Consider the following 26,923-nt stretch of genomic DNA (forward strand, 5'->3'; position numbering starts at 1 on the left):
GGACAATTGATTGTTGGTTTCTTGAACTAAGGCTGCACAAAAGCCTCCTTAAGGAGGGCAGGTTGCTGATCTCTCTAAAGAGAAGCACTGACCATCTCTGCTGGCAGTGGAACCAGTTCTTTCGCACTGGTTTGATCAGCAAGGAAAAACATGGGTCCAAAGCACTGGTTGTTACATAATACCCTTGCACAAAATACACAAAGAAACCATAGCTGCTGTATCATGCACTGAAGACTGACCCCTTCGTTCCATTACAGCCTCCAGTATTAGTAATGGTTGCTTAGGGATAATAATAAGACAGAAATTGCTGTTTCTTATTATAATGACGTGATGCTGTTTATACTCATATCTGTGTATCATTAACCTTTCTTTTTAAAACCTATAGTTTCTCTACCTAAATCTGGTAAAAAGAAAGATGATGTAAAAATTCATTCTCTAACAAGGAGAACGTGAAGCCCTCCTGCAATTCAGTGAAGAGCAGTATTAGCGTCTGTGAGGTTCTCTGTGCAATGTAATGCTGTTTTGGCATTGAGCTGCAGCATGTGAAAGCACTCACAGCAAGAGCTATTCATTATATTTTCCCAACGAAGAAGTCATGTTCAGCAACGACTGTCACCTCCTCAGTGGAGAGGAAAAACTACTAAGGAAGCAGAGTGCTTAGTGGATGGGGAGTGAGTGAGCTGTGAGTGGTATAAAACAGCAAATCTGACATGCACAGAAACCGGATTCAAGTGCAAGGGGGAAAAAAAGGTCTTGTTCAAAGAACTAACTAATTGGTGTGGCACTTTTCCTTGCACAGGCTCAGCCAGCCAGAAGGGAACAGTAATGGGAATTCTGAGGAGCCTGGGGGCCCTAGCAAGAGCTCTGGGACCAATCTTGTCAGCAGCAGGTAAGCGGTGCACGATCCTGCACCACCCCGGCAATATAAAATGTAATTCTCTGGCTCCTTCAGCCTGGCAACCATTAGAAAGTTCCAGGGAAGGGGCCATAGGGAGAAACAGGTGGGACGTGGCAATGGGAATGTAGACATGATTGAGTAGTAAATTGCATGTCTTTGCCGAACATTCCTAACTGTTGCAAGTTAAGGGATAAGTTATACCCTCATGGGGGTCTCCCATTGACTTACTTCAACAGGAAGCGCTCACACATGGATCAAGGTACTCGAGACAGACTTTTAACGGCACTGTTGACCCGAGCTGCCAGGATCCCTTTTCGACCGGGCATTCCGGTTGAAAAACCAGATGTCTGGCAACCCTAAGCTCAGCTGATCAAAGGTTGGGCTGTGCAGTGCAGACACTTGAGGTGGAGCCTGGGCTCTGAAACCCAACGAGGGGAGAGGGTCATAGGGTTCCCATATTTCAGGTTCCCCAAAAGAAACCCAGACATATGGTAACCTTAGTCGCAGAGCCTGGGTCCTGCCCGAGCAAGACTGTCAACACTGCTACTCCTAGCCCCACCGAGCAAGCCGCATGAGCCAGAGTCAGTTGAGCTGTGGTTTGAGTCTCGCTGCTGTGGATTTTTTTGTTTCTTTGCTTACAGCTGCAGTGTCAATGTCCAGGGAGGTCTAACAGGCCCAGAGTAGGAGGCAGAGGCGCCTTGGGTCTAAGCCTGGCTCTGACAGATTCCGCCCAGCCAGTGTTTAAATGCACAGAAAAGTTTTTTTTTTATGTAAAGTATGTCCTGAAGCCCATTAGTATGTTTCAGAACTGAACCCTGCACTGTAGTGGATCTAGCAAAGTAAACCAGGACCTAAGCCCTGGAGTCAGAAACGGACTTGGGCACCTAAGTGTAAGTCCCAGTTTTAGGCTCCACTGTGATTCACAAAACTGCTGCTGCACCTTGTAGGCACCTAAGTTTGTGCAGTAAAAAGTTCCCTTGGTGCTTATGTTTTTGCTGCTGGGCCTGCACAATCACTGCTTCCTTCTAAGCATAGACTGGGGCCACATCTGGGAATAGAAATTATATGGCAGGCCATGAATGCTCAAAAAATTGGGGTTGGGGAGCGGGAGGGGGTGAGAGCCCTGGTTGGGGATGCGGGCTCTGGGGTAGGGCCAGAAATGAGGAGTTCAGGGTGCAGCAGAGGGGCTCCAGGCTGGGGTGGCGGGGGGAGTGGGGAGGGCTCTGGCTGGGTTGCAGACTCTAGGGTGGGGCTGGGGATGAGGGGTTTGGAGTGCAGGCGGGTGCTTCAGGCTGGGATCAAGGGGTTCAGAGGGCGGGAGGGGGATCAGGGCTGGTGTATGGGAGAGGCGCTCAGGGGTGCAGGCTCTGGGCGGAACTTACCTCAAGTGGCTCATCGAAGCAGCGGCTCACCTTCTCTGGCTCCTACGTGGAGACCTGCCCCGTCCGCAGACGCAGCCCCTCCAGCTCCCATTGTCTGCGGTTTCTGGCCAATGCAAGCTGCGGGGGCGGCGTGCAGTCCCCTGGCTGCCCCTACGCGTAGGAGCCGGATGGGGGCCATGCCGCTGTTTCCGGGACCTGCGTGGAGTGGCCCCCGCCCCTGCTCCCCAGCTGGAGTTCCGGAGCTGGGCAAGCCCCAGACCCTGCTCCCCAACGGGAGCTCGAGGGCTGGATTAAACCAGCTGGCAGGCCAGATATGGCCTGCGGGCGGTAGTTTACCCATCCCTGGCCTAGCACCTGCCTAAGCCCCAGAGCCAGTCAGGCATTGGCTACATGTTCCTCTGCCTAACACACTGACAAGGTCAAGTCGGGTAGGTGTTCTCAGAGCAGGCGCCTTCGCGTGAATCAGCCAGGGAAGGCGGGGAGTAGGCAGGCTGTCCTCATAACATTTAGCTCATCTGGGATGTTAGAGACCCCCTACTAGTTCAATTCCCCCTTTTACCTGATTTGAACAGGGCTCTGCCACCTCTCAGATGAGTGCTATAAGCACTGGGCTATGGGATTGTCTGATACAGGTCTCCCTCACCCTCACCTGTTGAAGCCGTTGCACTGTGGATAAATAATTACATTAATTGAGCATGCAAGAGAGAGCGAGCATATGAGCACGCAAGCATAAGAATGATTATGTAGCCTCAGAGTCCACCCAGGCTCCAGCCTCTTTAATTATATGTACACAATGGAACTGCTTCAGCAGGAGAGAATCAGGGAGCGCACATCCTAAGCACTGGGCTAAAAGTTATGAGGTCTCTTCTTCTCCCCCCCTCCCCCTCCACTCCAGCTTCTTGCAGAAAACACCTGAGGGAGAAGAGGGTTCACAACTGAGAATCACAAACAGACATAGACACCTAGGTCCCTCACAGGGGTGGAGTTTAGCTTCTCCGCCTCCCCAATCAGCATCTCCTATTGGCTAGCTTAGGCAGCTCCCTACCTGGCATGCTGGTGCAAGTGACTCATAGTCTGTAATGCCTGTCTCTTCCCAGTCATTGTATAGGGAGCCAAAGGGCCTAGCACAGCTTTGTGGAATGCCATGTGACTTTCTACCTGCCTCAACTTTAGGCCTTGTGACATTTAATACTTAGTCCTTCCAGGAGTGCCAGGGCCTGGACTAGATGACCTCTCGAGGGCTGAAAGAATAAGATATGGAAAAGCAGTGAGGCCACAGATATTGATTACTATAAGTAATTAGGCTGGTGCTTGACCAAGAAAGCATCCTGTGTAGAGCACCTCAGTTGACAGCAGCACTTAGCAAATAGCAGACAGGCTAATTATTTGAATGGTACGGCTCCAAATTTCTTAAGTGTCTCAACTGCGTACTTCCATTTTCTTCCACTGAGAAACATTGTCATATCTGTCAAAGCCCGAAGGGAAGGGCAGAGATGTGACTGGGGCAAGGATAGCTGTGCTATGCTACTAATCGGGCTGTGTTCAAACCTCCCCCCCATGTTCAGGTTTTTCCTTGGGAGGTCGGGGGCCTTGGGAGAGTAGGGAGAAGGAAATCAGTCAGTTCTGGCTAGATCCATATTTACCATTTGATACCAGGAAGGTAGAAGATTTAATACGTACTTGATCTCAGCTTAAAACTTAGGTAGTATTGTAAAGGCTTGAAGTGGAGGCAATTGAGTTGCTGTGGTGAGACGGGGATAGAGGAACAAGTGGTGGAGGATGGGATTCGGATGCAGGTACAAATATGGGCTGCGTATAGTGAAGGGAAGAAACGAGTTTAGGAGCAGATGCTCGTTAGGAAGAAGCTGACAGCAGCAGCTTGCATGTGCGGATCCTGCTTCTCACATGGGCCCCCTGCTCCTGCCGTTGCCGTCATTCTGCACCCCTCTCATGCTCTTCCTGATGTGTTGCTGCTGGCTGTCTGCCAGCCCCAAGTCCTGCGAAGTACAGCAGGAGTGGCGGCAGCTCTGACTGTGGAATTAAACAGTTTGGAACTGAGTTAACTAATTGGCTTCCAGTGAAATCTAAACAAGGCAAAGTAAGGGAGGGTGGGTAGAGTAACAGCAGAACAATTGTCTGTGGCTGTAGAAAGTGAAAAGAATCTACCTAATTTTAAAATTTACCTTTTGAAAATCATTGTCTAGCTAGTGTAATGTAGTTACATAAGAACAGCCACCCAGGGTCAGACCATCTAGCCCAATCGTCCGACAGTGGCCAGTAGTGTGTACAGAACCGGGCAGTTGAAATGATCCATCCCTGTCTTCCCCTCTAGGTTTCTGCCAGTCAGAGGTTTAGGGTTGCCCCAAGCATGGGGTTGCATCTCTGACCATCTTGTGCATTGCTGAACCTATCCTCCCTGAACGTATCAAACTCTGTTTTGAACCCAGTTATACTTTTGGCCATCACAGCATTCCATGGCAATGAGTTCCACAGGTTAATTTAATAATAAGGGGACTACTTTCAGCCAGTGTGTTAGCCAGATGCTGTTTACAGCCACTCTTTGTTCATGGGCCAGGAATCGTAGGTGCAAATCCAAATAGTCACACCTCTAATTACCTATAATATGCAACTACTCAAATTTGTACGAACGCTGCACAGGAAGTCACTTTGAAAAATCTTTGTAATGTGTACAATGAAGATAGCCCCCCCAAGAACTAAATATCTTATTTCTTTTGCAGTTTATTGGCTGGCAGGAGCTGAGGTTTGCTTCACTGTTTGTGCAGTTTTGTTCCTGCTTCCCCTCATTCTTCTTGGTTACATAAAGCAGCAAACAAAGGAGGAATAACCAAAGAGAGGAGCAACATTATGACTTTTACAGAACTACTCATTTTCCAAGGGACTTCTAAAGTGGTGGAGAGTCAGATGTCAAGAAGCGATTTAAAATGGAACACTGTGTTCTGATTTACTGGAAGGCCAATTCAAATTCCACTCACCAGCATATACACCATTGTGACAAAATTGATTTTTCTTACACACCCTAATCCTCAAGGAGATGGAAACCCAGTTAGTTATTCTCTCCAGCACTGCCTGTGAGCCAGTTTGACTAGCTTTGAGATCAGAAGTATCTGACTCAAGTGCGTGTCGTTCAGCAAGTTGTATTCCTGCTACATAAAATGGTGAGATCATGCTAGCTACATGGGCAGAAAAAGGTTGAATTCAACAAGCTGAGACTCACTCCACAACAGAATTTCATGCTTAAATTAACTACAGTTCCCAACCAGAGGCAGCATGTAAAATGCCATCATTTCTCACAGAATCATGTGCACAATATAATGGTTTTTACATATCCTTCCTGTGCCCATTTCATTTTAATCACTGGCTGCTCATTCTGGTGCTCTCACAGAACATGGATTAGCAGAGTTTTCAGGCAGCTACATAATGGGGAAATTGATCAAGACCCAGCCACCTGAATTGGTTCATGGTGAGAAAATACAACCGCTCCCCTATTGTGTGAGGGTCATATTGAGATTATTTTGCCAAACCCTTTGCACCACCCCCTTCAGTTAGTGGCATTTGTTAGGGGCAGGTCTCTTTGGTAAAATTTGTATCTAGTGCCTTAAGCTGGCGTGGTTTTTTTTTTTGGGGTTGTTTTTTGGGGGGGTTCGTATCCTGAGTTTCGTATGACCTGTGAGAGAGCCTTCTATCAATCTTGACTCTATTCCTACTGTTCTGCCAAGGGATCATAAATGAACAAGTGGCCTGTGATATACAATATAATTGGGAAAGTGTTTTAGCTACATTTTATACGCCTAATAATTTGTGTAACAGGTTTTTCAGTACTGAGCATTTATCAAATATTTGTATTTTGCACTACAAAGAGTTAATTGCAAATTGGTCTACTGCAGTTAGTGTGGTTAGTAAGATGCCCTGTAATAACATGCATATTTTCAAATTGTCCTTTTGTTAGTCAGTCATTGGCCTACCTAAAGCTCTAGCTGACTGCACTTCTGCTTAGGAATGCGGGGGGGGGGCAGGGAGGGGCAGGGTCGTCCTGTATTCAACTTCTTGTTGGCATGCAATATGCCAAGGCCTTTAATAAAGGAGAAGTGAGACCTTTTTGTTTCGATCCGTGTCGTCTTAACTCACAGGTCATAGTCTGTTGCTTAGGTGACCCCAAAAGGTTTAATTAGGGCTTCTTTCTACTGCAAAATTATACTCTTTGACCGCTATTGTAAAGAACCTGATTAACTGGCACACTGCCGCCCATAATTTGCCCTTGTCTACATGGGCTTCCGTGTTATGGTGAGCAGCATGTTAGTTAACCTGATTGTTCAAACAAGGAAAAACTTTGTAGTATAGACCAACCCCATCCATTTAGGAAAGTAACTAGAGGTTCAGAAAGTTTGTCTGCTCCCTTCTTGGTTTCTCCATGTGCCATCTCTCAATCACTGCAATCAGAGCCATCCACTAATAGGTCTTTGTCATCTCCTGTTAGTCTTGCAATGCAGAGAATTTTTTTTTAAACGCTGCTAGGGAGGGACAGTAGAGAAGCTCACTCCTAAAGGATATCAAAATAGAAAACCCTGGGAGACAGGGAAGTGCCTGGGTGGAGGTGGTGTACTTATTTGTACCTTAAAGAGTTGGGTTTATTAGGCTCTTGTTTCGCCTTACCCAACTCATGGGAAGAGTGGGATTGCTTCCAGCATGGGAGTGGGACAGTAAAGACCTAATTCCGTATCAGTGGAGTAGTTTCCACTCCCTCTTGCACATCACTGTGCAGGCTGCTTGGCTTTAACACATAAATTAGTGAAAAATATTGTTAGACAGTTGATCTCCTGGTAATTAACATAACACATGTATCTTTCATTCTGAAGGAAACTGAAGCACTTCAGACTGCATATAGAAAGATCCCTGGACTACAGCCACCAGGGAGAAGACTGCCAGCTAGTCTACTTCCTTAGCACTACACAACCATTTTTAGTAGGGGAATGTGAAGACTAGCTTGGCCAGTGGAAGCAAGGGAACATGTAGATTGGGTAACATAGCAGAACTAACATCCCTACTCAGTGTTATGGAAATTTTGACTACCATAAGTAGTGAAGGCCAGTCTTTCTTCAATAAGAGTATCTTCAGAAACACACTGACCCATAGCGGGGCACTGGTTCAATACAGTTTCAGAGGAAAGAGTGCCACCTACACTACAACCTGCGTTTTCCTCAACTGTCTCCCATCCAAGGCCTGACGGTGCTTAGCTTGACTTCTGACAAGATCATAGACTGAGGTGGTGCTATTGCAGACATAAAACTTGAACCTGTAAATGAATAATATGTGAACCCAAATCAATATAATAAAGGCCTCAAACACATATTGCACCTGCTCAAGGAACAGAACTTTGGGTACCAAAATGAATCTTTTGGTAGGTTTTACACCCTTATGTAATATAGGAAACCAAAGTAAGCCAGAGAGTTCATATAAGTGTTTTAAGACTCACTTTTATTAAAGGTCTCAATTTGAGCTTTATCATTTCCTATTATGCAGGTTTTATTCCTTCAAAACAAAAACAAAACAAAAAAAACAGCCATGGAAAAAAAGTTTCTGCAGCTTCTCGTTTGTCCCAAAATTGTATTTTGTATTCCTAGAGCCTTGGTTAAAAACAAAATTAGTGACTTTCACTAAAATAGTATTCCAGGTAAAGCCTCAAGAATGATTGATAAAGGCAGAGCATTTTCCCTCTGCCTTGGGGAAAAAAAAACAAATTCTAAAGGACATGATGATATTATGTTGCTTGTGAATCTACTCAAAGTAGAAAATGTAAATTTACAAGAGTGAAAAGCAGCTGTGCCCTCCCCATGGTATTTCAGCACACTATGTGGCATTTGTTCAGAGATTTCAAACCTCTAAACTTAATATAAAGAATGAACCAAGCAGTGATCCCCTGCTTAATGAATTAGACTTCAAATTAGAATTCTTAGCTTTTTCACCTGAGCACATATTCCACCCTAGCTTTAAGGACAACAGTTTAATGAACAAGGTTAATATACTAGGTTGTTAGAGAAGGCAGAATTATGTTAACCTGGAAGTGACTAGTGATCCTCCTGTTGCTCTCTCAGCTACAGCAAATCCTCCAGAAGGACACTGACTGCCACACGAAAGCGGCTTTTTGTATTCTGTCTACATGTTCCCTCAAACTTCAGACACTGATCCCTTTTAATGCCTGTCTCCGCTGCTTACTGTTACGTGCCCCATTCAGGGTCTCTGGCCAGAACATTAGACATCACAGTCGGGTCTGGAACTTTAACACCAACCAGTTGATTATAAACAAAATCCTAGGTACTTTTCTCAAGAAATTTTTTTACCCATTAAATTAAAATGGTTTGGGCACTATTCCCTAAGAGATTCTGGAAATTAAAACTGTACAGCAGCTTTCAAAACAGAGGAAAAAACCTTACTCTTTTAAAGAAGAATTTTATTTGAGTAAAACTTAATGATACAACAAAGAAAGAAAAATACATGACTGTTTTTCCCCCCACCGTGTGTAACCATACTGTACACAGCTAGATTTCATAGTGTAATACAAAGAATTGAAAGAACAAACTACAAAATTAGAATCAAAATCATTGCATATGTGGTCAAAGATAAAAGGGAGGACTCCATTATTAACTGAAACATGTAGCAATGGCTTAGTAACGTAATTATGACCCTGGCAATAAAACACAATTTAGCAAAGTAAGATAAGTACTGTATGCTCCCTAGTATACAGAGGACATAGAAGGTTAGAATACAAGCTCAAAGCCATTAGCGCCATGCAGTCCTTACTAGACATTATTGTTTAGGTGTCACTCTTAAGCAGTGATTTGCTGTTGCATCTAATTCCACCCTACCTCTATGTATTCCAAAAGAGAAGTCAGATTTCTGGTGTGTTAATTACTGCCACTAAACCTTTTCCTCCTCACCTGACAGTGCTATTGTCATATCTTGTAATTTTGTTTTCCTTTTACCACTTGAATTTGGTCCAAGTTTTCAATGCATCTGAGGCCTAATATAGGCTTTATTTTTGCACTACAGCTGAACCTGTTCTACTCCTCAATGCTTTCATACTGCACAAATTGCAGGGGATTCACTGTCTGCTATTTTTCTCACTATAAAAAAGGTATTTTATATACTCTTATAGGATACATCCATTACTGAATTTCATTTTAGTTATAGTCATTGCATGTAAGCCAACTTTTTTCCCCCAAGGAGAAATCTTTGAATGTTTTCTGCTGTTACAAATAGAAATGTGTCATTTGAACACTGTCATTTGGAACATCTCGGTTTATAGCTGGGGTGAATTCATTAAGCTTTCTGGAAAGTTCCCGCTGGTAACAAATGAAGATGTTTTGGCTTTCAAAAAGATCATTTGAAGGTGGATCTCTGTGTGTGCTCAGTGAAGAGAGAGAATCATGATCGTAACTAGAAGAGGATGGCAAATAAAAGGTGAAAGTGATTTTCCTGACTTTGCTACATGCTAAATGCTTATGGAAAAGCTGTAGTAAATGCACCTCTAAGGACTCTGGGAGGGATTTCTGTTCCCGACTTAACTACTGCTGGCAACACAAAGCAAGAAATACGAGCTACAGTAAGTGAAAAGAAAAAGTTAATATAAAAACATATGTTAAGTGTTCAGTGTAATGTGTTTACATTTTTATTAGGGGAGGGAGTGAAGATACCAGCCTGCAAATGTGGCTTATATGTAACAGATTTGCATCTGCACCCAGGGAAGTTTTATCAAAACAATGAAATGTGCACTGAAGACCCAATCCAAAACTGTCCATGCTCTAGATCACCAATTAAAAGTGTCCCAAAAGTCTAACATACAATTGTTTTCAACCTGTATCTAAAGACCAAACTGCTATGCAAGTGATTTCTGATGGTCTCCGATTTTGGTTGGGGAAGAGGGCCGTAAGATAGATTTCACAATATTGCATTTATTAGAAAAGTTGAATGCACAGTATCAGCAGGAAACATCATCACCAGTTCAGTCCTCTTAGACATCACAAGGTTAAGTTTAAGTTCCAGCTATATCACAAAACAGAATATGGGTTAAAGGCAGCTTTTATTGTTGTTATTGGGGGGTGGGGGTGGCAGGGAGAAGACAGGAGGGGTAAGGTGAGGATAGTCTCAAAGCCTTACTATAACATGATCTGTAATCACAGATTGCAGAAGCATACAGCTCAGTTCAAGAATGTGCCCCCTCTAAAATGCAAACAAACAAGCATCCTCTCTAAAATGCAATATTTAAAAAAGAATCCACTTGTGACTGGTGAGTACAACATTGGAAAAGAGCACGTTCTGGAATGAGCAGATACTGCACTGTGAACATGGCCTGGTCAAAAATACTTGTGTTCATACATAAAGCAGTGTGGGCTTTAAATTAAAAACAGTGGTTCAATGTCTTCCACATGGAAGCCATTTAATTTTGTTTACAAATTAAGGATCAAATCTGTGGTTTGCTGCTGAGAACAGAGGTTTAGCACCTTTCTGCACGTTAATTTCCTGTTATAACCTTAAACAATCAAGCTATAACTTGAAGGGTTGGTTGGTTTATTTGTTGCATTCCTTTACATAAGACGACAAAACACTCAGTACAATCCGGTACATTCTAGTGGTTAATGAATTTAGATTTTAAAATACGACAGTGTTTCTGCAGCGCATCAGGCCTTCAGGAGTCACTCTTCTTTTTGTTCTTCTTCAGGAAGGAAGGAGTGCGGAACTTCTTTTTCTTTTTGGATGGGGATTTTCCTGGAGATTCATCACTACCTGGATCAGCTGCTGTCCCCTCCTCAGCTGTTGGTGTTGTTGCCTCTTCAGCAGGTTGGGACTGGGGCTCTTGATTTTCTGTTGCAGGTGACTCAGTCTGACTTTTGGTCAGATCTTCGCTGCACCTACCTTCCTCCTCCTCCTTTCCGAAGGTTGGGAAGCCGAGTGCTTCTGAAGGCTCATCAGGGGTGAGGTCTGGGAGGGTTTGCTTGAAAGTTGCAGCATCACTGTCATCTTTGTAAGTCTGGTCCTGCAGTGTCTCTAATGGACGGATTGATATGAAATATTTAGTTAAAGTGTGCTGGTCTCTAAAATACATTAAGGTGAAGCTACTGTATAGTGAGTGCTCTGTGTGAAAATCTAGCTCATTTAACTTACATAATGCTTTTGGAATCTGTCTATTCTACTTTACCTTTGGGCACAGAGATGTAGGTGGAATGTTCAAAAGGTTATTTTCAACTTCCTGCCAGGCAGCAGATAAAGTTGAATCCAACCATAATGGTCTAAAGTGCCAAGAGAGTAAATATCAAGGCTTTATAAATAAAACATAGTAATGTAACTACATTTGAAAACGATGCTGAGGATTTTTAGCACAGTGAGCAGGGAATTAAACCTACAATTTTCATTGGCATTAATGAGATATTGTCATTAGGCTCCCAATTTTTAAAATGTTTTAATTTGTTGGGATGGAGCAAATTACACAAACATCAGACCAATGGCTTGATGTCTGAGAATCTCACTAATTCTCATTTTGCCAGGCTTTATAATAATCCCAGTATTTCCATGGAGCTTGTCAGAGAAGATTTAACAAGAGACAGCTTCATAGTGAGGTCTGCTATTGTAATGGTTTCATTATCTTGACCAGAATTATTAGTGCATTATGAGGTCTTATAAATAAAACCAATATAGCCTGTCAAATTTAATTAGCTAAGCATGTTTTGTGATGCAGCCTTTTAGATCACATGGGTTCACTTAGCGTGACTTCATCCCTGTGCAAAGCATGAGCCATAGCTTAAATGGGGCTAAAGTGGTACATAGGCCTTGATATGGCCCTGTGCACACTACTCACTAATCTACAGTGGACCTCACCGTCATCGGTGAGATTTAGTGACACTCGCCTTTTAAATATACCATGTTATTGTAAAGCAATCCTGTCTGCACTGAGCACTGCCTAAGAACTCACGGCACCTGTTTCCTGCCTGCATGGAATGCACCAATTAATAAGTGGCCAGCTAGCTGTGTCAACTCCATCCATGACAGTAGAGCATAAAGAGGAAAGTGGATGAAAGCCAGGCCATAGAGGTTTGCGAGCTGCGAGAAAAATAGGGACAACAATTCGCATTTTTAAAAATTAAAGATCTGCTGCAGTCACGAGAACAATTTGGGTCAGAGCATTAGTTTTATGTTCAAGGCTTTGAGAGGTGATTACAACAGTCTACAGAAAGTATGAGAGTGTCTCTAATGAAATTGTGTCCTTTATTCCTGCAGGATTGTACTGAAAATTCCTCATGCTGTGTCTTAGAAGACACTGTTCTGTGAATGTGTGATATGTATTTGCCTAGAATAGTGGGAACTTCTGTTATGTTAGACCCACAATAACCACTTAATACTCAGTATCAAGTCAAATGCTCAGAATGGTAAAGTTAGAAGTCTGAAATTGTGTTATGATGCAGACAGGATTTAAAGCAGGGTAAAGGAGAAAGCCATTATGTATGTTATGAGCTGCCTCATGAGGCGTTAGTCTGATTAACCCTTTATGACCATTATACAGCAATTCATTTACAGTCTATCACCAGCATTGCTCTTTTAATCATCAGCACCTTTCTAGTCATGATTTTTATTTCTTCAGGAATTAAAGTGGAAGGCATTAATCAGACTAATTTCTTAGTACATGTACCGCACCCGATTTTCATGTAGTTAGACTTTTATTTAAAAAAAAAAAAAAAAAGTCTAAGGACCAGCAATAGTTTGGATTATTCCTGAAATAAAAGCATAGGAAGCTACTGGCATTTAAACAGATTTTGCCACTCTACAAAGCATTACAGCGATACAAAAATAATTTTAACTCGTCTGTCCAAGACAGTTATCCCACCCCGCCTCTGAAATTGTCACTACATCATTTAGTAAGATGGAATCACTGTACACTGGAATGAAACACGGATCTCTGAATTTAGCTTAAGGATGGGCAAGTTTTTAATCAGAATAGAGAAATCCTCAAATGCTACATCCGATAAAGGAGAACACCACACAACGGGTACGAGATTTGTTATTTCGCTCAGTGATTTTAGTACATCCATCAGTGAGGTTTTCCAAATTACATCTTCTAACAAAAACAATTTCAGAGACAACAACATGACAATACTTAGAAATGTAAAGATCTATTCTAGAACTAATAGCACAAACACATACTAAGTGCACGCTGATGCAGTAATACCATTAAAACTTCTGTCTGCAGCTTTGGCCAGAATGGAGGTAAAGTGTTTTTTTTTATACACACACAGATGCAAGAGTTTTATCACCATGGAAATACACTTTTCAAAATTATATTCTTTAAGTACGGTTGTAGTCAGAAAACTGACTACATAAAAAAGACAGTTACCTTTTCCATAACTGGTGTTCTTTGAGATGTGTTGCTCATTTCCATTCCATATTAGGTGTGTGTGCTCACCATATGCACCAGTGCCGGAAGTTTTTCCCTCAGCTATATAAGTAGGGGACCGGCTCCAGTGCCCCCTGGAGTTGCGCCAGCATGGCGGGGTATAAGGGGCGCCGCCGGCTCCCCCCACCCTTGGTTCCTTCTTGCCAGAAACTCCGACAGTGGGGAAGGAGGGTGGGTCATGGAATGGACATGAGCAACACATCTCGAAGAACCCCAGTTACGGAAAAGGTAACTGTCTTTTCTTCTTCGAGTGCTTGCTCATGTCCATTCCATATTCGGTGACTCCAAAGCAGTACCCCTGGAGCTGGGTGGGAGCTCACGGACATGTAGATTGCAACAAAGCTCTGCCGAATCCAGCGTCGTCTCTGGCCTGCTGAGTGATGGCGTAATGAGCGGTAAATGTGTGGACCGAGGACCACGTTGCGGCTCTACAGATGTCCTGGATATGGACGTGTGCCAGGAAGGCCGCCGAATACGCCTGAGCTCTCACTGAGTGGGCTCTGACAATTGGCAGCAGCAGCAGAACCCCTGCCAGGTCGTAACAGGTCCTTATGCATGAGGTGATCCACCCTTCATCCTATCCGCTGTAGCAATGAAGAGTTGAGTGGATTTACGGAAAGGCTTGGTATGTTCTAAGTAAAAAGCCAAGGCCCTCTGGATGTCCAGGACGTGAACATGCCTCTCTTCACTGGTCTTGTGCAGTTTGGGACGAAACACCGGGTGGAAGATGTCCTGGTTATAAATAATAAATTAATGGAGATATCCTATCTCCTAGAACTGAAAGGGACCTTGAAAGGCCATCAAGTCCAGCCCCCTGCCTTCACTAGCAGGACCAAGTACTGATTTTGCCCCAGATGCCTAAGTGGCCCCCCTCAAGGATTGAACTCACAACCCTGGGTTTAGCAGGCCAATGCTCAAACCACTGAGCTATCCTTCCCCCCATAAGGGGTTCATATGGAAGGTGGAGACCACCTTTGGCAGGAAGGCTGGGTGGGGCCGCAATTGAACCTTATCTTTGTAGGAGACCATGTACGGTGGTTCTGAGGTCAAAGCTTTAATTTCTGAGACCCGTCTTGCCGACGTCACCGCCACCAGGAATGCAACCTTCCATGACAGATGGGAAAGGGAGCAGGAGATCAGCGGTTCAAAGGGCAGGCCAGTGAGCCTAGAGAGGACCAAGTTAACATCCCACTGCAGGACGAGTCTCTCCAGCCCTCTCAAGAATCTGACCATCATGTCATGGGAGAACACCATCTGTCCTTGGATCAGCGGGTGAAAAGCAGAGATGGCCGCAAGATGCACTCTAATGGAAGTGTGTGCCAGGCTCTGATTCCTCAAATGGAGGAAGTAGTCCAGGACAGCCTGTATGGAGGAACGCGAGGGAGAGTTGCCCCGTTCAGACGCCCAGCGGGAAAACCTCATCCACTTGGCCAGGCAAGTCAGTCTAGTTGAGGGATTCCTACTTTCCAGGAGGACCTGTTGGACTCCTTCCGAACAGGTCCGCTCCTCCAGGTTCAGCCACAGAGAATCCATGCCGAGAGGTGGAGACCCAAGGCTGAGGTGTAAGAGCCGACTGTGGTCCTGCAACAGCAGGTCCAGTCGGTTGGGAAGGGGCCAGGGAGGGGCCACTGACAGGCTCATGAGCATGCCGAACCAGTGCTGGCGAGGCCATGCTGGTGTGATCATGATAACCTGCGCCTGGTCTCTCTTGATCTTTGCCAGGGTCCTGCTGATGAGCGGCCCTGCATTTCCTGTTCTATCTCCCGCTTGGGGAGTTCCCCACCTTTGGGGGATCATGCAGGCTACCTCTGTATGGAGCGACCACTCATGGTGAGAGGAGACGTTCCTGCTGAGCTGGTCTGCCAGCATATTCCTGACGTCGGGAAGGTGACAAGCTTCCAGGTGGATTTTGTGGCTGATGCAGAAGTCCCACAGACTTGACAGAGAGCTGACGAGCGGGCTCCCCCTTGCCTGTTGGTGTAGAACATCGAGGCTGTGTTGTTTGTCAGGTGGGGCAAAAAGACTCCGCACACCAGCTGGGCTGCTTGGAGCTCTTTGATGTTTATGTGTAACCGCGCCTCCTCCGGGGACCACATCCCCTGTGTCTGGAGATTGCCGAGATCCGAGGTGTCCGACACCAACTTGAGTGAGGAGGGTTGTCGAACAGAACCTTTTCCAGGACTGTCCTGCAGTTGGTCCATCTCAGCGAGGTCAGTATTGCCTGGGGAATGGTAACGATCTTCTTCAGGGGGTCTCTGGACTGGGAATAGACCCTCCTGAGCCATTGTTGCAGGGGCCGCACCCGGAGCCTGGCATGGCGGACCATGTAAGTGCATGCTGCCATGTGGCCCAGCAGGCACAGGCAGAGGCTGGCTGTAGTGAGAGGGAACGCGGAGACTTCTGCGATGAGGTTCGCCATCGTGCTGAACCTTTCCAGTGGCAGGAATGCTCCGATGAACTCTATCCTCTGCACTGGCACTAATGTTGACTTTTTGTCGTTCACCAGTAGGCCCAGAGAGCGGCACGTGGCTTGAAGCACCGCAACATCCCTTTGGACTTGAGACCTGTAGCCGCCCTTGACGAGCCAGTCATCGAGGTATGGGTAGATCTGGATACCCCGGTGCCTGAGGTAAGCCGCTACCACTGACATGCACTTGGTAAACACCCTCGGTGTTGTCGCCAGGCCGAATGGGAGGACTGTAAACTGGTAGTGGTGGAGCCCCACTGTAAACCGGAGGAAGTGTCTGTGCCCTCGAAAGATCGCGATGTGGAAGTATGTGTCCTTCAAGTCGAGGGCAGCATACCAGTCTCCCGGATCCAAGGAGGGGATAGTAGAAGCCAGAGAGACCATGCGGAACTTTAGCTTCTGTAGATACTTGTTGAGGTCTCGCTATCGAGGATAGCTCAGAACTCCTTCTTGGAAGCCTTGGGGAGCGACCCTTCGAACTTGGCCATGGCTTGCCACATATCAGCCAAGGAAGGCTTGGTGGTTGGCCACTCTCAGCAGAAGTCCTTGCCTTTCCTTGTGGTTAACTGCCTCAACCACAAGGGAATTAGGGGCTGGGTGGGAGTATAAATACTCGTGCCCTTTGGTCGGCACAAAGTACTTGCGTTCGACCCTTTTAGAGATAGGGGCCAGGGAAGAGGGGGTCTGCCACAGGTCATTCATGATTTTGGAAACCCCTTCATGAAGGGGTAGAGCCACCCTGGCAGGAGCCGAGGACATCAAACAGAGAGTCCGAGGGCTCTTCCAATTCTTCTGCCTGAAGCCCCAGGTTAGAAGTGATCCTCTTCAAAAGTTCCTGGTGCGCCTTGGCGTCATCCTAAGGAACTGGGTGAGGGGGTCCGGCGACGATGATGCCGTTGCCGCGGGAACCTCCATGTCCATTGGTGGTCCAGGAGCTTGCTCCCCTGAGTCCTCCTGGACCTGTGGGGTCTTACCCCGCAAAGTCTCAAGCACCAGAGGGGGATGGGATATCGAGGCTGCTGGCCTCTCCGAGGCTCCCAACACCGATCAGGCAGCCTGGGAAGGTTGGGTGAACCCCCAAGGGTTCCACAGATATCATGGCGCTGGCCACTGCACTTGGGGCCATGGGACAGGTTTCAGTGCTGATAATGTAAACAGCACCACCGGTACGGGGGCTTGTCCCGCCGGCAGGGAACCTCGCTCCAAGCCGGAGCTACCAGCGGAGCGGTCGGTATGGGGCAACCAGGATTGGGCTGAGCGGTGGCTCTTGTCCAACTGGTGCCGGTCGCTGCATCCCAAAGCCAACCTGTCCGAGCGAGAATGCCTTGGTCGGGCTCTCGGGGACTGATGGCGTTTGGTGGATTGGCATTGGATACCAGGCAATCCACGCCTCATGCTACTCGACCGGTACCGGTACGTTGAATGGGACCGGGAGCTACTACGGGCCGGTTGCTGGGAGGATCGTCCTGAGTAGGGTGACCTCCTTCATGGACACAGGAGATGATGGCCCAGCGATTGGCGGTCTCTGATCGGTCTCGGGCCCTTGGAGATGGTAGGGGCTGGTTCCGGAGTTCTTGCCGGGTGGCGCGTGCCTCAGAGGGTCTGCGCCAATCTACCGGCGAGGTACGTCTCGAGTCCCTCAATCGGTGCCCCCGGTGCGGGGACCGAAGAGTGCTCCGCTGAGCCTGCCTCTCTTGTCCTGAGACGTGACGGCTGTGGGTGGGCGAAGCTGGTGGGACGTCCCTCTCGATGGGGAATGATGCTGCTGAGGCAGGGACACACGGATAGGTCACAATGTGGGTTTTCCTCGAGACGGTATAGGTGGCACCAGGAGTGTCAGGATCTCGAGCTGCTCGAAAAGCTTCGTGCGCCGATGGCACCTGAAGCTGGCTAGGGCCTGCACTGCTATCCGGGTCGCAGGCAAAGCATGGGATGGGCTGCACCGCTCGACTTGAGCTGGGGCCCGACTTCCTGAACGGGGTGTTGAGCTGCCCGGCACGGGTCATGGCTTGCCCCCAGCCCTCTCCTTTCCCTGATTTCCCTCCCAGTCTTTTTCGGCTTCATGACTGGAGCTGTGGGGGGAGACCGGTGCCGGCTCGTGGATGGCATCGGCAGAGCACTGCGCATGGAGGCTGCGGTGCTCGGTGCGCAGTCAGACCGCTGCTCCATTGCCAGAGTGAGTGCTGACTCCATTAGGAGCACTTTCAGACAGATATCGCGCTCCTTCGTCCTAGGTTTAAAGGACTTGCAGATACGGCACTTATCACTTATGTGCCCTTTGCCTAAGCACCTTAGGCAGCTGGTTGTGGATCGCTGACGGGCACAGGCCATTTGCAGCCATCGCAGGGCTTATAGCCTGGGGACCAGGGCATGCCCTGTCCCCCGGCTGAGTCCCGTTTGGGACTAATGAAAAGTTAAGATCTACTACTAAGGGTAACTAAGAAACTAACTACATTACAGGTTTTTCAAAGTTCACAAGAAAAGAAAACCTATCCGAAGCAGCAGATGTTCCAGCACCATCGCTGGCGGCAAGAAGGAACTGATACCGCACCATGCGGGCCCCACTCCAGGGGGTGCCAGAGCTGGTCCCGTACGGATACTGCTGAGGGAAAAACTTCCGGCACCGGTGCATGTGGCGAGCACACACACCTAATATGGAATGGACATGAGCAAGCACTCGAAGAAGAATGGCACCTTCACTCAATGGATCTGTCAGTCATAGCTCTCATTGCATTCAGTCACAGCTACTTAGGTTAGGGAAATACACATATACATGAAGTTTACTTTTGTTAGCCCTGTAAAGCCATCACAGCTTAAAGAGTGAGCTCATTCATAGCTAGCTCACGCAACACAATTTCAGACTAAGTTCCAATCTTAGAATCTTGGTGGTATCAGAGCCACGCAGAACACAGTTCAATTTTCATATTCTAGGAGGAATACGAACCACGGGCTTTTGGACAAACAGCTTATTACTCATAAATTGAGGCAGCTGGCTACAGAGTCACTGAAAGACAGACGAACATGGAACCCATGACGACACTTTCACAGTCCCTTTCAACAGGATAGCACACTTTAATGTAAGGTTTATGTAACTGACCTAGAATTCCAAGAAAGCAACAATGGAAGGAATTAGTGTCTGTCACTGACTGTAAAAATGCCTTTAAAAAACAAAAACAAAACACAAACAGAAAACAAAACTCAGTAAACAACAAAGATGCAAGAGAATGAAGCAAAGCCCAGAGAACTCCGGGAAAGCAGCAGAAACAGGTCAGAGTATGGGATGATACTTACTATGGTAACAGGTACTCTTTAGCATATCCATCTCCTGTTTGTAACGCAGCCACAAGAAGAAAAAAGCACAAGTAGAGAATCTATGCATTCATCACAGCCATTGTGTTAAATTAAAAGAATGGTTGGAGCCATTCTTATAGAAAACAGAATGAGATGAAGTAGTGCGTGGAAGACTTCATAACAGACAAGTGATATATCCCAATGAACAAGGTAAAGGAAACACAAAACAGAAATTAGATTACACCTATTTAACAGATAGACTGTTACTTTTATCCTTTTTTTCCAAAGGGATAACAGATTTTCTTGGCCCTTTTCTCATTTTTCTGATAATTTTACATCATCACGTTAACAAATCAAACTAAGATCTAAACTGGGAGAGAAAAATATTCCCAGAGGTGTAATCCAAATACAATAATGTTTAAGAAACGTGCAATCAGTGAGCAGGATTTGACAAACTATCTATCCATGTTCAGTTCAGTGAAGGTCTGCTTCACCATTAGAAACAACATTTCACTTCAAAAACAGCAGCCACATCTTGCTCAGCGTGCTCACAGGGGCGATTCAATTCAGAAACTCAACAAGATGACTAGGCAATTTTGAAATGGTGATAATCTGTCTAATGACAATGCACATTTCTTTATTATTGTGAACATAACCACTATTACATTCAGTTACAGAGCTCTACAGATTGTAAAAAAATAAAAACCAAAATAATTCCTCTTTACTTTGTTAAATCTTATTTTTTCATGCTTCAGTCAAGACAGGTGCAGCTACAGGAGTCTTCCCCACCCCAGCTCAATGTAACATACCTTCTTCTAGCTTAACTGGTGTGCTGGGAGGAGTACGGGCTGAAGTATGATCAGGAGCACTCTTTTCTTTCTGTTGTCTGGCATCTTCTGAAGGTTCTATAGATGAATCAGTATGGGAATTAAAAACAGCACACAAGATTCTTCTTTAGGGATGCAGGAAAACAGACATCCTGCTACACACACAAAAATCTTTGAATAAATTTTTTTTCTGAATGAAAATTCTGTCTGAATACCAAATAATTCCAAAGCAAGCAAAGGTAAGGTGCAGACTAACACTGTTGTGATCTTACCTGTCACAGAAGTTATGTTATCCAACTATTTTAACTCAAAATATTTGTCAGTAAAATGGACTGAAATGATTATACAATAGTTTACACACTAGTTTGGAGCCAAACATTGGAAAACACTGATCTAAAGGGAGGGGAATTTGATGGGGAAGAGCCAAAGGAAAAAAATAACCATATGGAAGAAGGGCATCAAAACTAAAATTACACAAAGTTCTTTTGCTTGCTTTGAGTTTATTTGCAGAACCTTGAAGTAAACAAAATGTACGTTACTTAAAGCAAAGAATGAAAAGGTGCACAGATAATCACAATGTAACATGCAATAAACTGCAATTATTCCAAATAGATTCTGCAGTGGTTTTAGATTTTTTTTCAAATTAAATAGGATTCCCCCCACACTCCCTTCCAGCTTCAACAGTAGTTGCATACTAAAGGAGCAGATGTTAATGTAAAACAAAAAAGCCACCTTAATATTTAGAACAAAGATTTCCTCAGTACCAGAGCACTGTTCTACACAGTTCACCCAGACAAGAGAAAAATCCACCAATTAAATTAAATCAGCCCCACAGGTAATAAGCCAAGCCAACGAAAGATGTCCAAAGATAGCAGAGACTCTGTAAGTGCAGATTAAGCAAGAGATGGCTTCCCCTTGATTGAAAACTCAGTGGTACCATATTCATTAGTACCTGAGGCCTCAGCCAAAAGGTCAGGATTGGAGCTTAATGCTTTGATGACTGCTGTGTGAAATTCCTTGTGTGGAGACTTCTGCTCATCTGGCTCCTCCTGATTAAGATTTGTGATGATTTGCTGCATGGTCTGACAAGAAACTTGTGCAGCAGAGAACTCAGAATTATCTAAAGATTTAGATAGCGTTGATCCTTCATGAATCTGCAAAATCATCAGATCTGCTTCTTTCACTGCTCCTTGAAAGGTTTTTGACCTGCTTTGCAACTCCAGAGGTTTTTTTCCAGAAGAATTTTGCTCCCTGTAGCTCTGACTTTTAAGTAAAACATTTGGCTTCCCAGCTGGTTTCTGTCTCAATACCACAGTCTCTCCATATTTTGATAGCTTATCTATGTAGGATGTAGCAATGTTACAGAGAAAATAAAGGGGTATGCAATTACATAGACACAGTAACGTAACAGCTCAGTCCCACAAAATGCTTTAATCCCTGTACAGAGAAAGTTACACATGAAAAAGGCAGAATTTGTGACTCTCTATATGTCAAGATATCAGAAGGTACAGCAAGAGCAACACACACTAATAAGGGACGAATCACCATACAGTTTTTAGAGGAAATGCAATTAGTACATTGCCCTGTAAGTTATTATTTATATTACAATAATGCCTAGCATAGGCACTGATCCTTGGGTGCTCAAGGGCTGGAGCACCCATGGAGAAAAATTAGCAGGTGCTCAGCATCCGCCAGCAGCCAAGCTCCCCCATCTCCCCCCCCCCGCGCCTCTCCCCCACCAGCGGCCCCGCTGATCACTCCTCCCCCTCCCTCCCAGCGCCTTCTGCCCGCCGCGAACAGCTCTTTCGCAGCATGCACCCAAAATCCGGGAGGAAGGGGGAGGAGCGGGGACGGGGCGCGCTCAGGGGTGGGGGCGGAAAGAGGCGGGGGCTTGGCGGAAGGGGTGGAGTGGGGTGGGGCCTGGGGGGGAGTCGAGCACCCCCCGAGTAGAGGGGAAGTCGGCACCTATGCTGCCTAGAGGCCCTAACTGAGACTGGGGTCCCAATATGCTAGGTGCTGTGAAAACACATGCCCTAAAGGATTTATAATCTAAACAGACAAGACAGTCAAAGGTTTAGCGGGGAATCAGAGGCACAGAAAGGGGACATGACTTGCCCAAGGTCATGCAGCAGAGTCTAAGCCAGGAACAGAACCACATCCTTAGTCCCAGTCCAGTGCCCTACCCACTGGACCAGACTCTTGTAATGACTGGTAAAACTGTGCCACCAATATTCCAGTGTAAACAATCCCATCTGCTTAGTGGATGGATCATAGGCGCGACACTGCAAAACTTAATATGATAATCACATAGAAGAGATTCTTCAAATGCTGTGGTGAATTCTCCTTTATTGCAGCGTGATGCTCTCACTACATTTTCTGATAGGTTAGTGGTTCCTGGGGAGAATTCTCAGATGTGCCCATATCATGTCTCTTCTTACCTTGTGATTCCTTTTCAAAGCACCAACTGGTAATTTTTTATCTGCATTTTCCCAGCTCAAAATACTTACCAGATCTACAATGTGCAACAATGAGTAAGAAAATTTCACTCCTGTTGCCTAAAAGCAATGTCAGATTTTTACTCACTGGGCTATCCTATTAAAATGAAACAATACTGAACAATCTGTAGTATACCAAGTTCAAGAAAAGGTCTGTCTGAATGAAGTCTCAAGCTTCCATATGAAACTTTAAGTGACAACAAAAACTGGCCAAATTCTGTGGATGGTAATTAATCACAATTCCCTTTTGACTCCAGTGTTTGTTTGATTAAGAACCAAGACTTTGACCTAATATTGCTTAGCATTTCAATGGCGGTTTTTATCTCCAAATTGCTTTGCAAATATTGTCCCCAATTTACAGTTGTAAAAATTGAAACAAGAGATTAAGTAACTGGCCCACGCCCACAGAAGGAATCATTATCAGAGCTAGGATTAAGAATGCAGACGATCCTGGTTCCCAGTCCTATGCTCATATCAGCTAGGCCATAGCCTTGATGTATATGACAGCAATGTACATGGTTACAGATTAAAACCAAACCAACCTTCAGAACCTTTCTGCTTCCTTTCCACTTCTTTGCGATACTCTTCCAGTTCTCGATCAGTGAGTTTATTGAAGGGGTTTGGTCCTGCTGTGCTCACTATAACTCGTGGCTGATATTCCTTCTCAATGATTGCCTTCGATGCAGTCACCAGTTCTCCCTGGAAAAAGAAACAATTAAGATGTGTGTGCCACTAAACAATAATTCACAGAATTCTGACAATGGCTGAGGCTACAAGCAGCCAAAACAAAACAAAAGTTTGATTAAAAATTAATCTGAAAAAACACGAATATATTTTCGTAGGTTAAATAAGCAACAGTCCCAATTTTGGAATCTTTAAAATCTTTAATTTACAGGATATTTTACATTAAAGAAAAAACAGCCCTCATGGGTAAGTGGCTACATACATCACTGTTTTTACCAGGGCACATCCACTATTGAGCACCATATCAAATAGTAGCAGCCAAACAGACTTTATTGGAATACATTTGCTGTCAGGAAAGTAGCAAGTTTCCTTATTTCCATAGGGAAAATAGAATATTGTGACCCGATTCTGTAAGTGCTTTGTGTGCAGGAGTCCAGTAGAAATCCCTGGGATTATCACACAGAACACTCACAGGATCAGGTTCAATATTTATAAACCCTCAATGCTCAGAGGAAAAGCAATTTCCAGCAGTTATATAATATCTAACAGATGTTAAATTGTTTATTATACATGTTATATGTACACGAGATTAAGTGTTTATCTGTTTACTATATTAAAACGCTTAATAATACAGTTTAAAAAAAGACTTTACCATGTCTGTTTCAGATAGTGTCTTCCATACAAACTGGATCCAAAACATTATATGTAGTTAAGTATTATATTTAGCACTGCTAACATTCTGTGTCCAAAGGACAAGAACAGAACATGCTGATGTACAGGGAAGAGGTTCTCTCTCTCCACTAATGGCAGGTTTTCTTATCACCTTCTGGGGATCGAAGCTAATGGCTTCATATTGCCTTAAAGATGGAAGATGCTTCCCTGGGCTGTCTGTTATGGATCAGACCTTTCAGGTCATTTGTCTGTTTAAGAGTTTCTCTGTTAATTGGTCTGATGTACAGCATTAGTTTAAAAGTTACTCTGATGCCCAATCTGAACCCCTTATCAGCACAGATATCTACAAATTATTCTCTGATCCTCAAGACGATTTTAGTTAGGGGTGTGTGATGTATTAACTGCCTTTGCCCTAAGTGCTTCCGTATGATATGGGCTCCGTGTCTGTCACGGAGATTGTGGAAGTCACGGATTCCGTGACTTTCCGCAACCTCCGCAGGGGCCAGTGTGGCTGACCCCTGGGACCACCCAATCAGCTGGTTCTGGGGCCAACTGCTCAGGTGACTCCTGGGACAGCCACACCAGCCGCTGCTGGAGTGGCCCTGGGGACAGCCAAACCAGCCGCTGCTCTGGGGGTCCCAGCAGCGGTCTCCGGGCGGCCGGAGGAGCCGCAGTCTGCGGCCCCAGGCAGCAGTCCCTGGCCAACCAGAGCAGCCGCAATCCGCGGCCCCTAAGAGCTGGTGCCACTGGCCACAGATGCCACCCTCCCCAGCAGTGGCCCCCTTACCTCCTCCCAAGATTTAATCACAGGTATTTTTAGTATAAGTCATGGACAGATCACAAGCTGTGAATTTTTGTTTATTGCCTGTGACCTGTCCATGACTTTTACTACCTGTGAATAAATCGAGATGCCTTACGTATGATCAGAGATTCCTCACAAGAGTACACATGTGATCCAGAAAGCACTGAAGTGGTACATTACAGCTGCATTCCATGTGAGGTGGTCATCAGATTCTGCAAGATATTAAGTATAGTGTATGAGTGGCTGTAAATGTTAGAGAAACAATCCAACTTTTTTTCATGTTGAATTGTTATTTGCATTAATAATCAAAAGTCTAAATATAAGTAAAGTGTAGAAAGTGGAAATGATTAGTGGAACCAGATTGAAATTAAGAGGTACAGGCAAAAAAGGTTTTTGCTGCAAATTTTAAAAAAGATGGCATAGCTGAGACAGGGAAATATTGTTCTGGACAGAAGGAGCTGATGAGGAGAAGACTTCAGCCAGACTGTGTTAAGGAACAGAAGGAAGCTCTCGGTAGAGGATGAGCCACCAGAGATAGAGAAACATAGATATACAGGTGTCAAAACACGTCAGAAAAGTTCCAGACACCTGCATAGGGGGCATAAAGTAGCTAAATGTCAAAGTCTTCACCCAGCTCAAGCAGCCAACATTAGCAGCAAGGTGGTGCCCAGGCTACATGTAGGAAAGTTGTTGTTGTTGTCCTGATCTAAAACTAAACTGAAATTATTACATTAATTCAAATGGGATAAAATTTTGAAAGTTTGCCACAGAAATACAGCTTCATCATCAAAGGGTAGCAACAGGAAGGAAGATGACACCTGGCACTTAAAGTGAAAAGCCCTCAAAACCATTTGAATGAGCCCTTTCCCTTGTGTTAATGTAGATTTGTAGTGATTAAATTCAAAGATTTTTTATTTTCAGATTAATGAAAGCACACTCTTCAGGAACTTAATACAAACTAAAAATTCTAGTGTTTAGAGACACATCAAGTGTCCTCTTTCCTGGTCACCCAGTTACCCAATGCTCAGTAGAATCTGATTTTCCTAACTCGATTTAGTAGTTAAACTGCATGCTGGCCCAATGTAATGTCTCAAACTTTGTGTGCACTCACTCCTGAAAAGCCTGGAGAAGCATATATAGCCCCCTCACTCTGGCCCAAATGAAACACTTACTATGAAAAAAATACCCACTAAAATCCTTCACAAACTGCCTTAACAGATTTTGGCAAGCAAGTCCTCCTGCAGACAATTCATTCTAAAAAAACCCTGGAAACCTTTTAATATAAATATATTCTTGGCCCTTTCCCCTCCAAATGGAGAAAGTAGAAAAGTCCATTAAAAAGGAAAGACTAGCATCACAAAATTCAATTTGTATCTTTATATTAGAGAAAAAATGTCCACGTGAAAAATAAAACCAAGTGAAATTAATGTTGTCATTGCTGATCAGGGACTATATGAATTTTCTAGTACAGTATGTAGAAAAGTTGCTTCAGAGTTTTAATGGACAATCTGAGTAAATTTTCCCTTAAAATTTCAAGAAAACGCAGTTTTTAAAGCTTTCTAATTATGTGTATTTCTTTGTAATATAACACTAGAGATATCTGCATGAAAACAGGATATTAGTTTTTAAAAACTAATGAGCTCTGGCTGCATCTGAATCCATAAACCTCTATTTACAAGCATCACAACTGATTTTTTTGGAAGTGACTTTGATAGAGGATTATAACCTTTGGTGGGGAACAAACAGCAGGAGATGAACTTCCAAGGAAACTAAGAAGCTGTCTTATTGTTGCCAGTAAAATAAGAACAACCCTTTTCCCAGTTGCAGAATAAATACATAGCATAATTCTATCTAAAAAGGATGTTTTTAAAGTTTTCCACAAGATATCAGCTGCTTTAACATCAGATGGCCTCAAATTTGATGTAGTTTGACATCTTTTGCACTAGT

The 26,923-nt window shown here is 44.7% G+C and overlaps 2 protein-coding genes across 11 annotated transcripts in view; one reads left to right on the forward strand and one right to left on the reverse strand.

The window, feature by feature from the left end:
• The window catches only part of MFSD10 (major facilitator superfamily domain containing 10), a 42,791-nt gene extending 36,494 nt beyond the window's left edge, over positions 1-6,297 (forward strand). For all 3 annotated transcript variants that reach the window (XM_024198575.3, XM_026648077.2, XM_024198577.2), the window contains 2 exons: positions 800-889; positions 5,019-6,297. In XM_024198575.3, the coding sequence (XP_024054343.2) occupies positions 800-889; positions 5,019-5,125 (197 nt within the window). In that variant the 3' untranslated portion in view covers positions 5,126-6,297. The remainder of the gene's footprint in view (positions 1-799; positions 890-5,018) is intronic.
• Positions 6,298-8,725: 2,428 nt separating this feature from the next.
• ADD1 (adducin 1) overlaps positions 8,726-26,923 on the reverse strand; it is a 116,694-nt gene continuing 98,496 nt past the window's right edge. For 4 of the 8 annotated variants that reach the window (XM_024198569.2, XM_024198567.2, XM_024198568.2 and 1 more), the window contains 4 exons: positions 23,361-23,517; positions 21,276-21,662; positions 20,306-20,401; positions 8,726-11,340 (listed from right to left, as the gene is read on the reverse strand). In XM_024198569.2, coding sequence (XP_024054337.2) covers positions 10,982-11,340; positions 20,306-20,401; positions 21,276-21,662; positions 23,361-23,517 — 999 coding nt within the window. In that variant the 3' untranslated portion in view covers positions 8,726-10,981. The remainder of the gene's footprint in view (positions 11,341-20,305; positions 20,402-21,275; positions 21,663-23,360; positions 23,518-26,923) is intronic. The other 4 variants (XM_024198573.2, XM_024198571.2, XM_024198572.2 and 1 more) reach the window with 1 other exon arrangement.

This window comes from Terrapene carolina, unplaced genomic scaffold (genome assembly GCF_002925995.2).
Source record: "Terrapene carolina triunguis isolate 2854851 unplaced genomic scaffold, T_m_triunguis-2.0 Scaffold66, whole genome shotgun sequence".
Lineage (NCBI taxonomy): Eukaryota > Metazoa > Chordata > Testudines > Emydidae > Terrapene > Terrapene triunguis.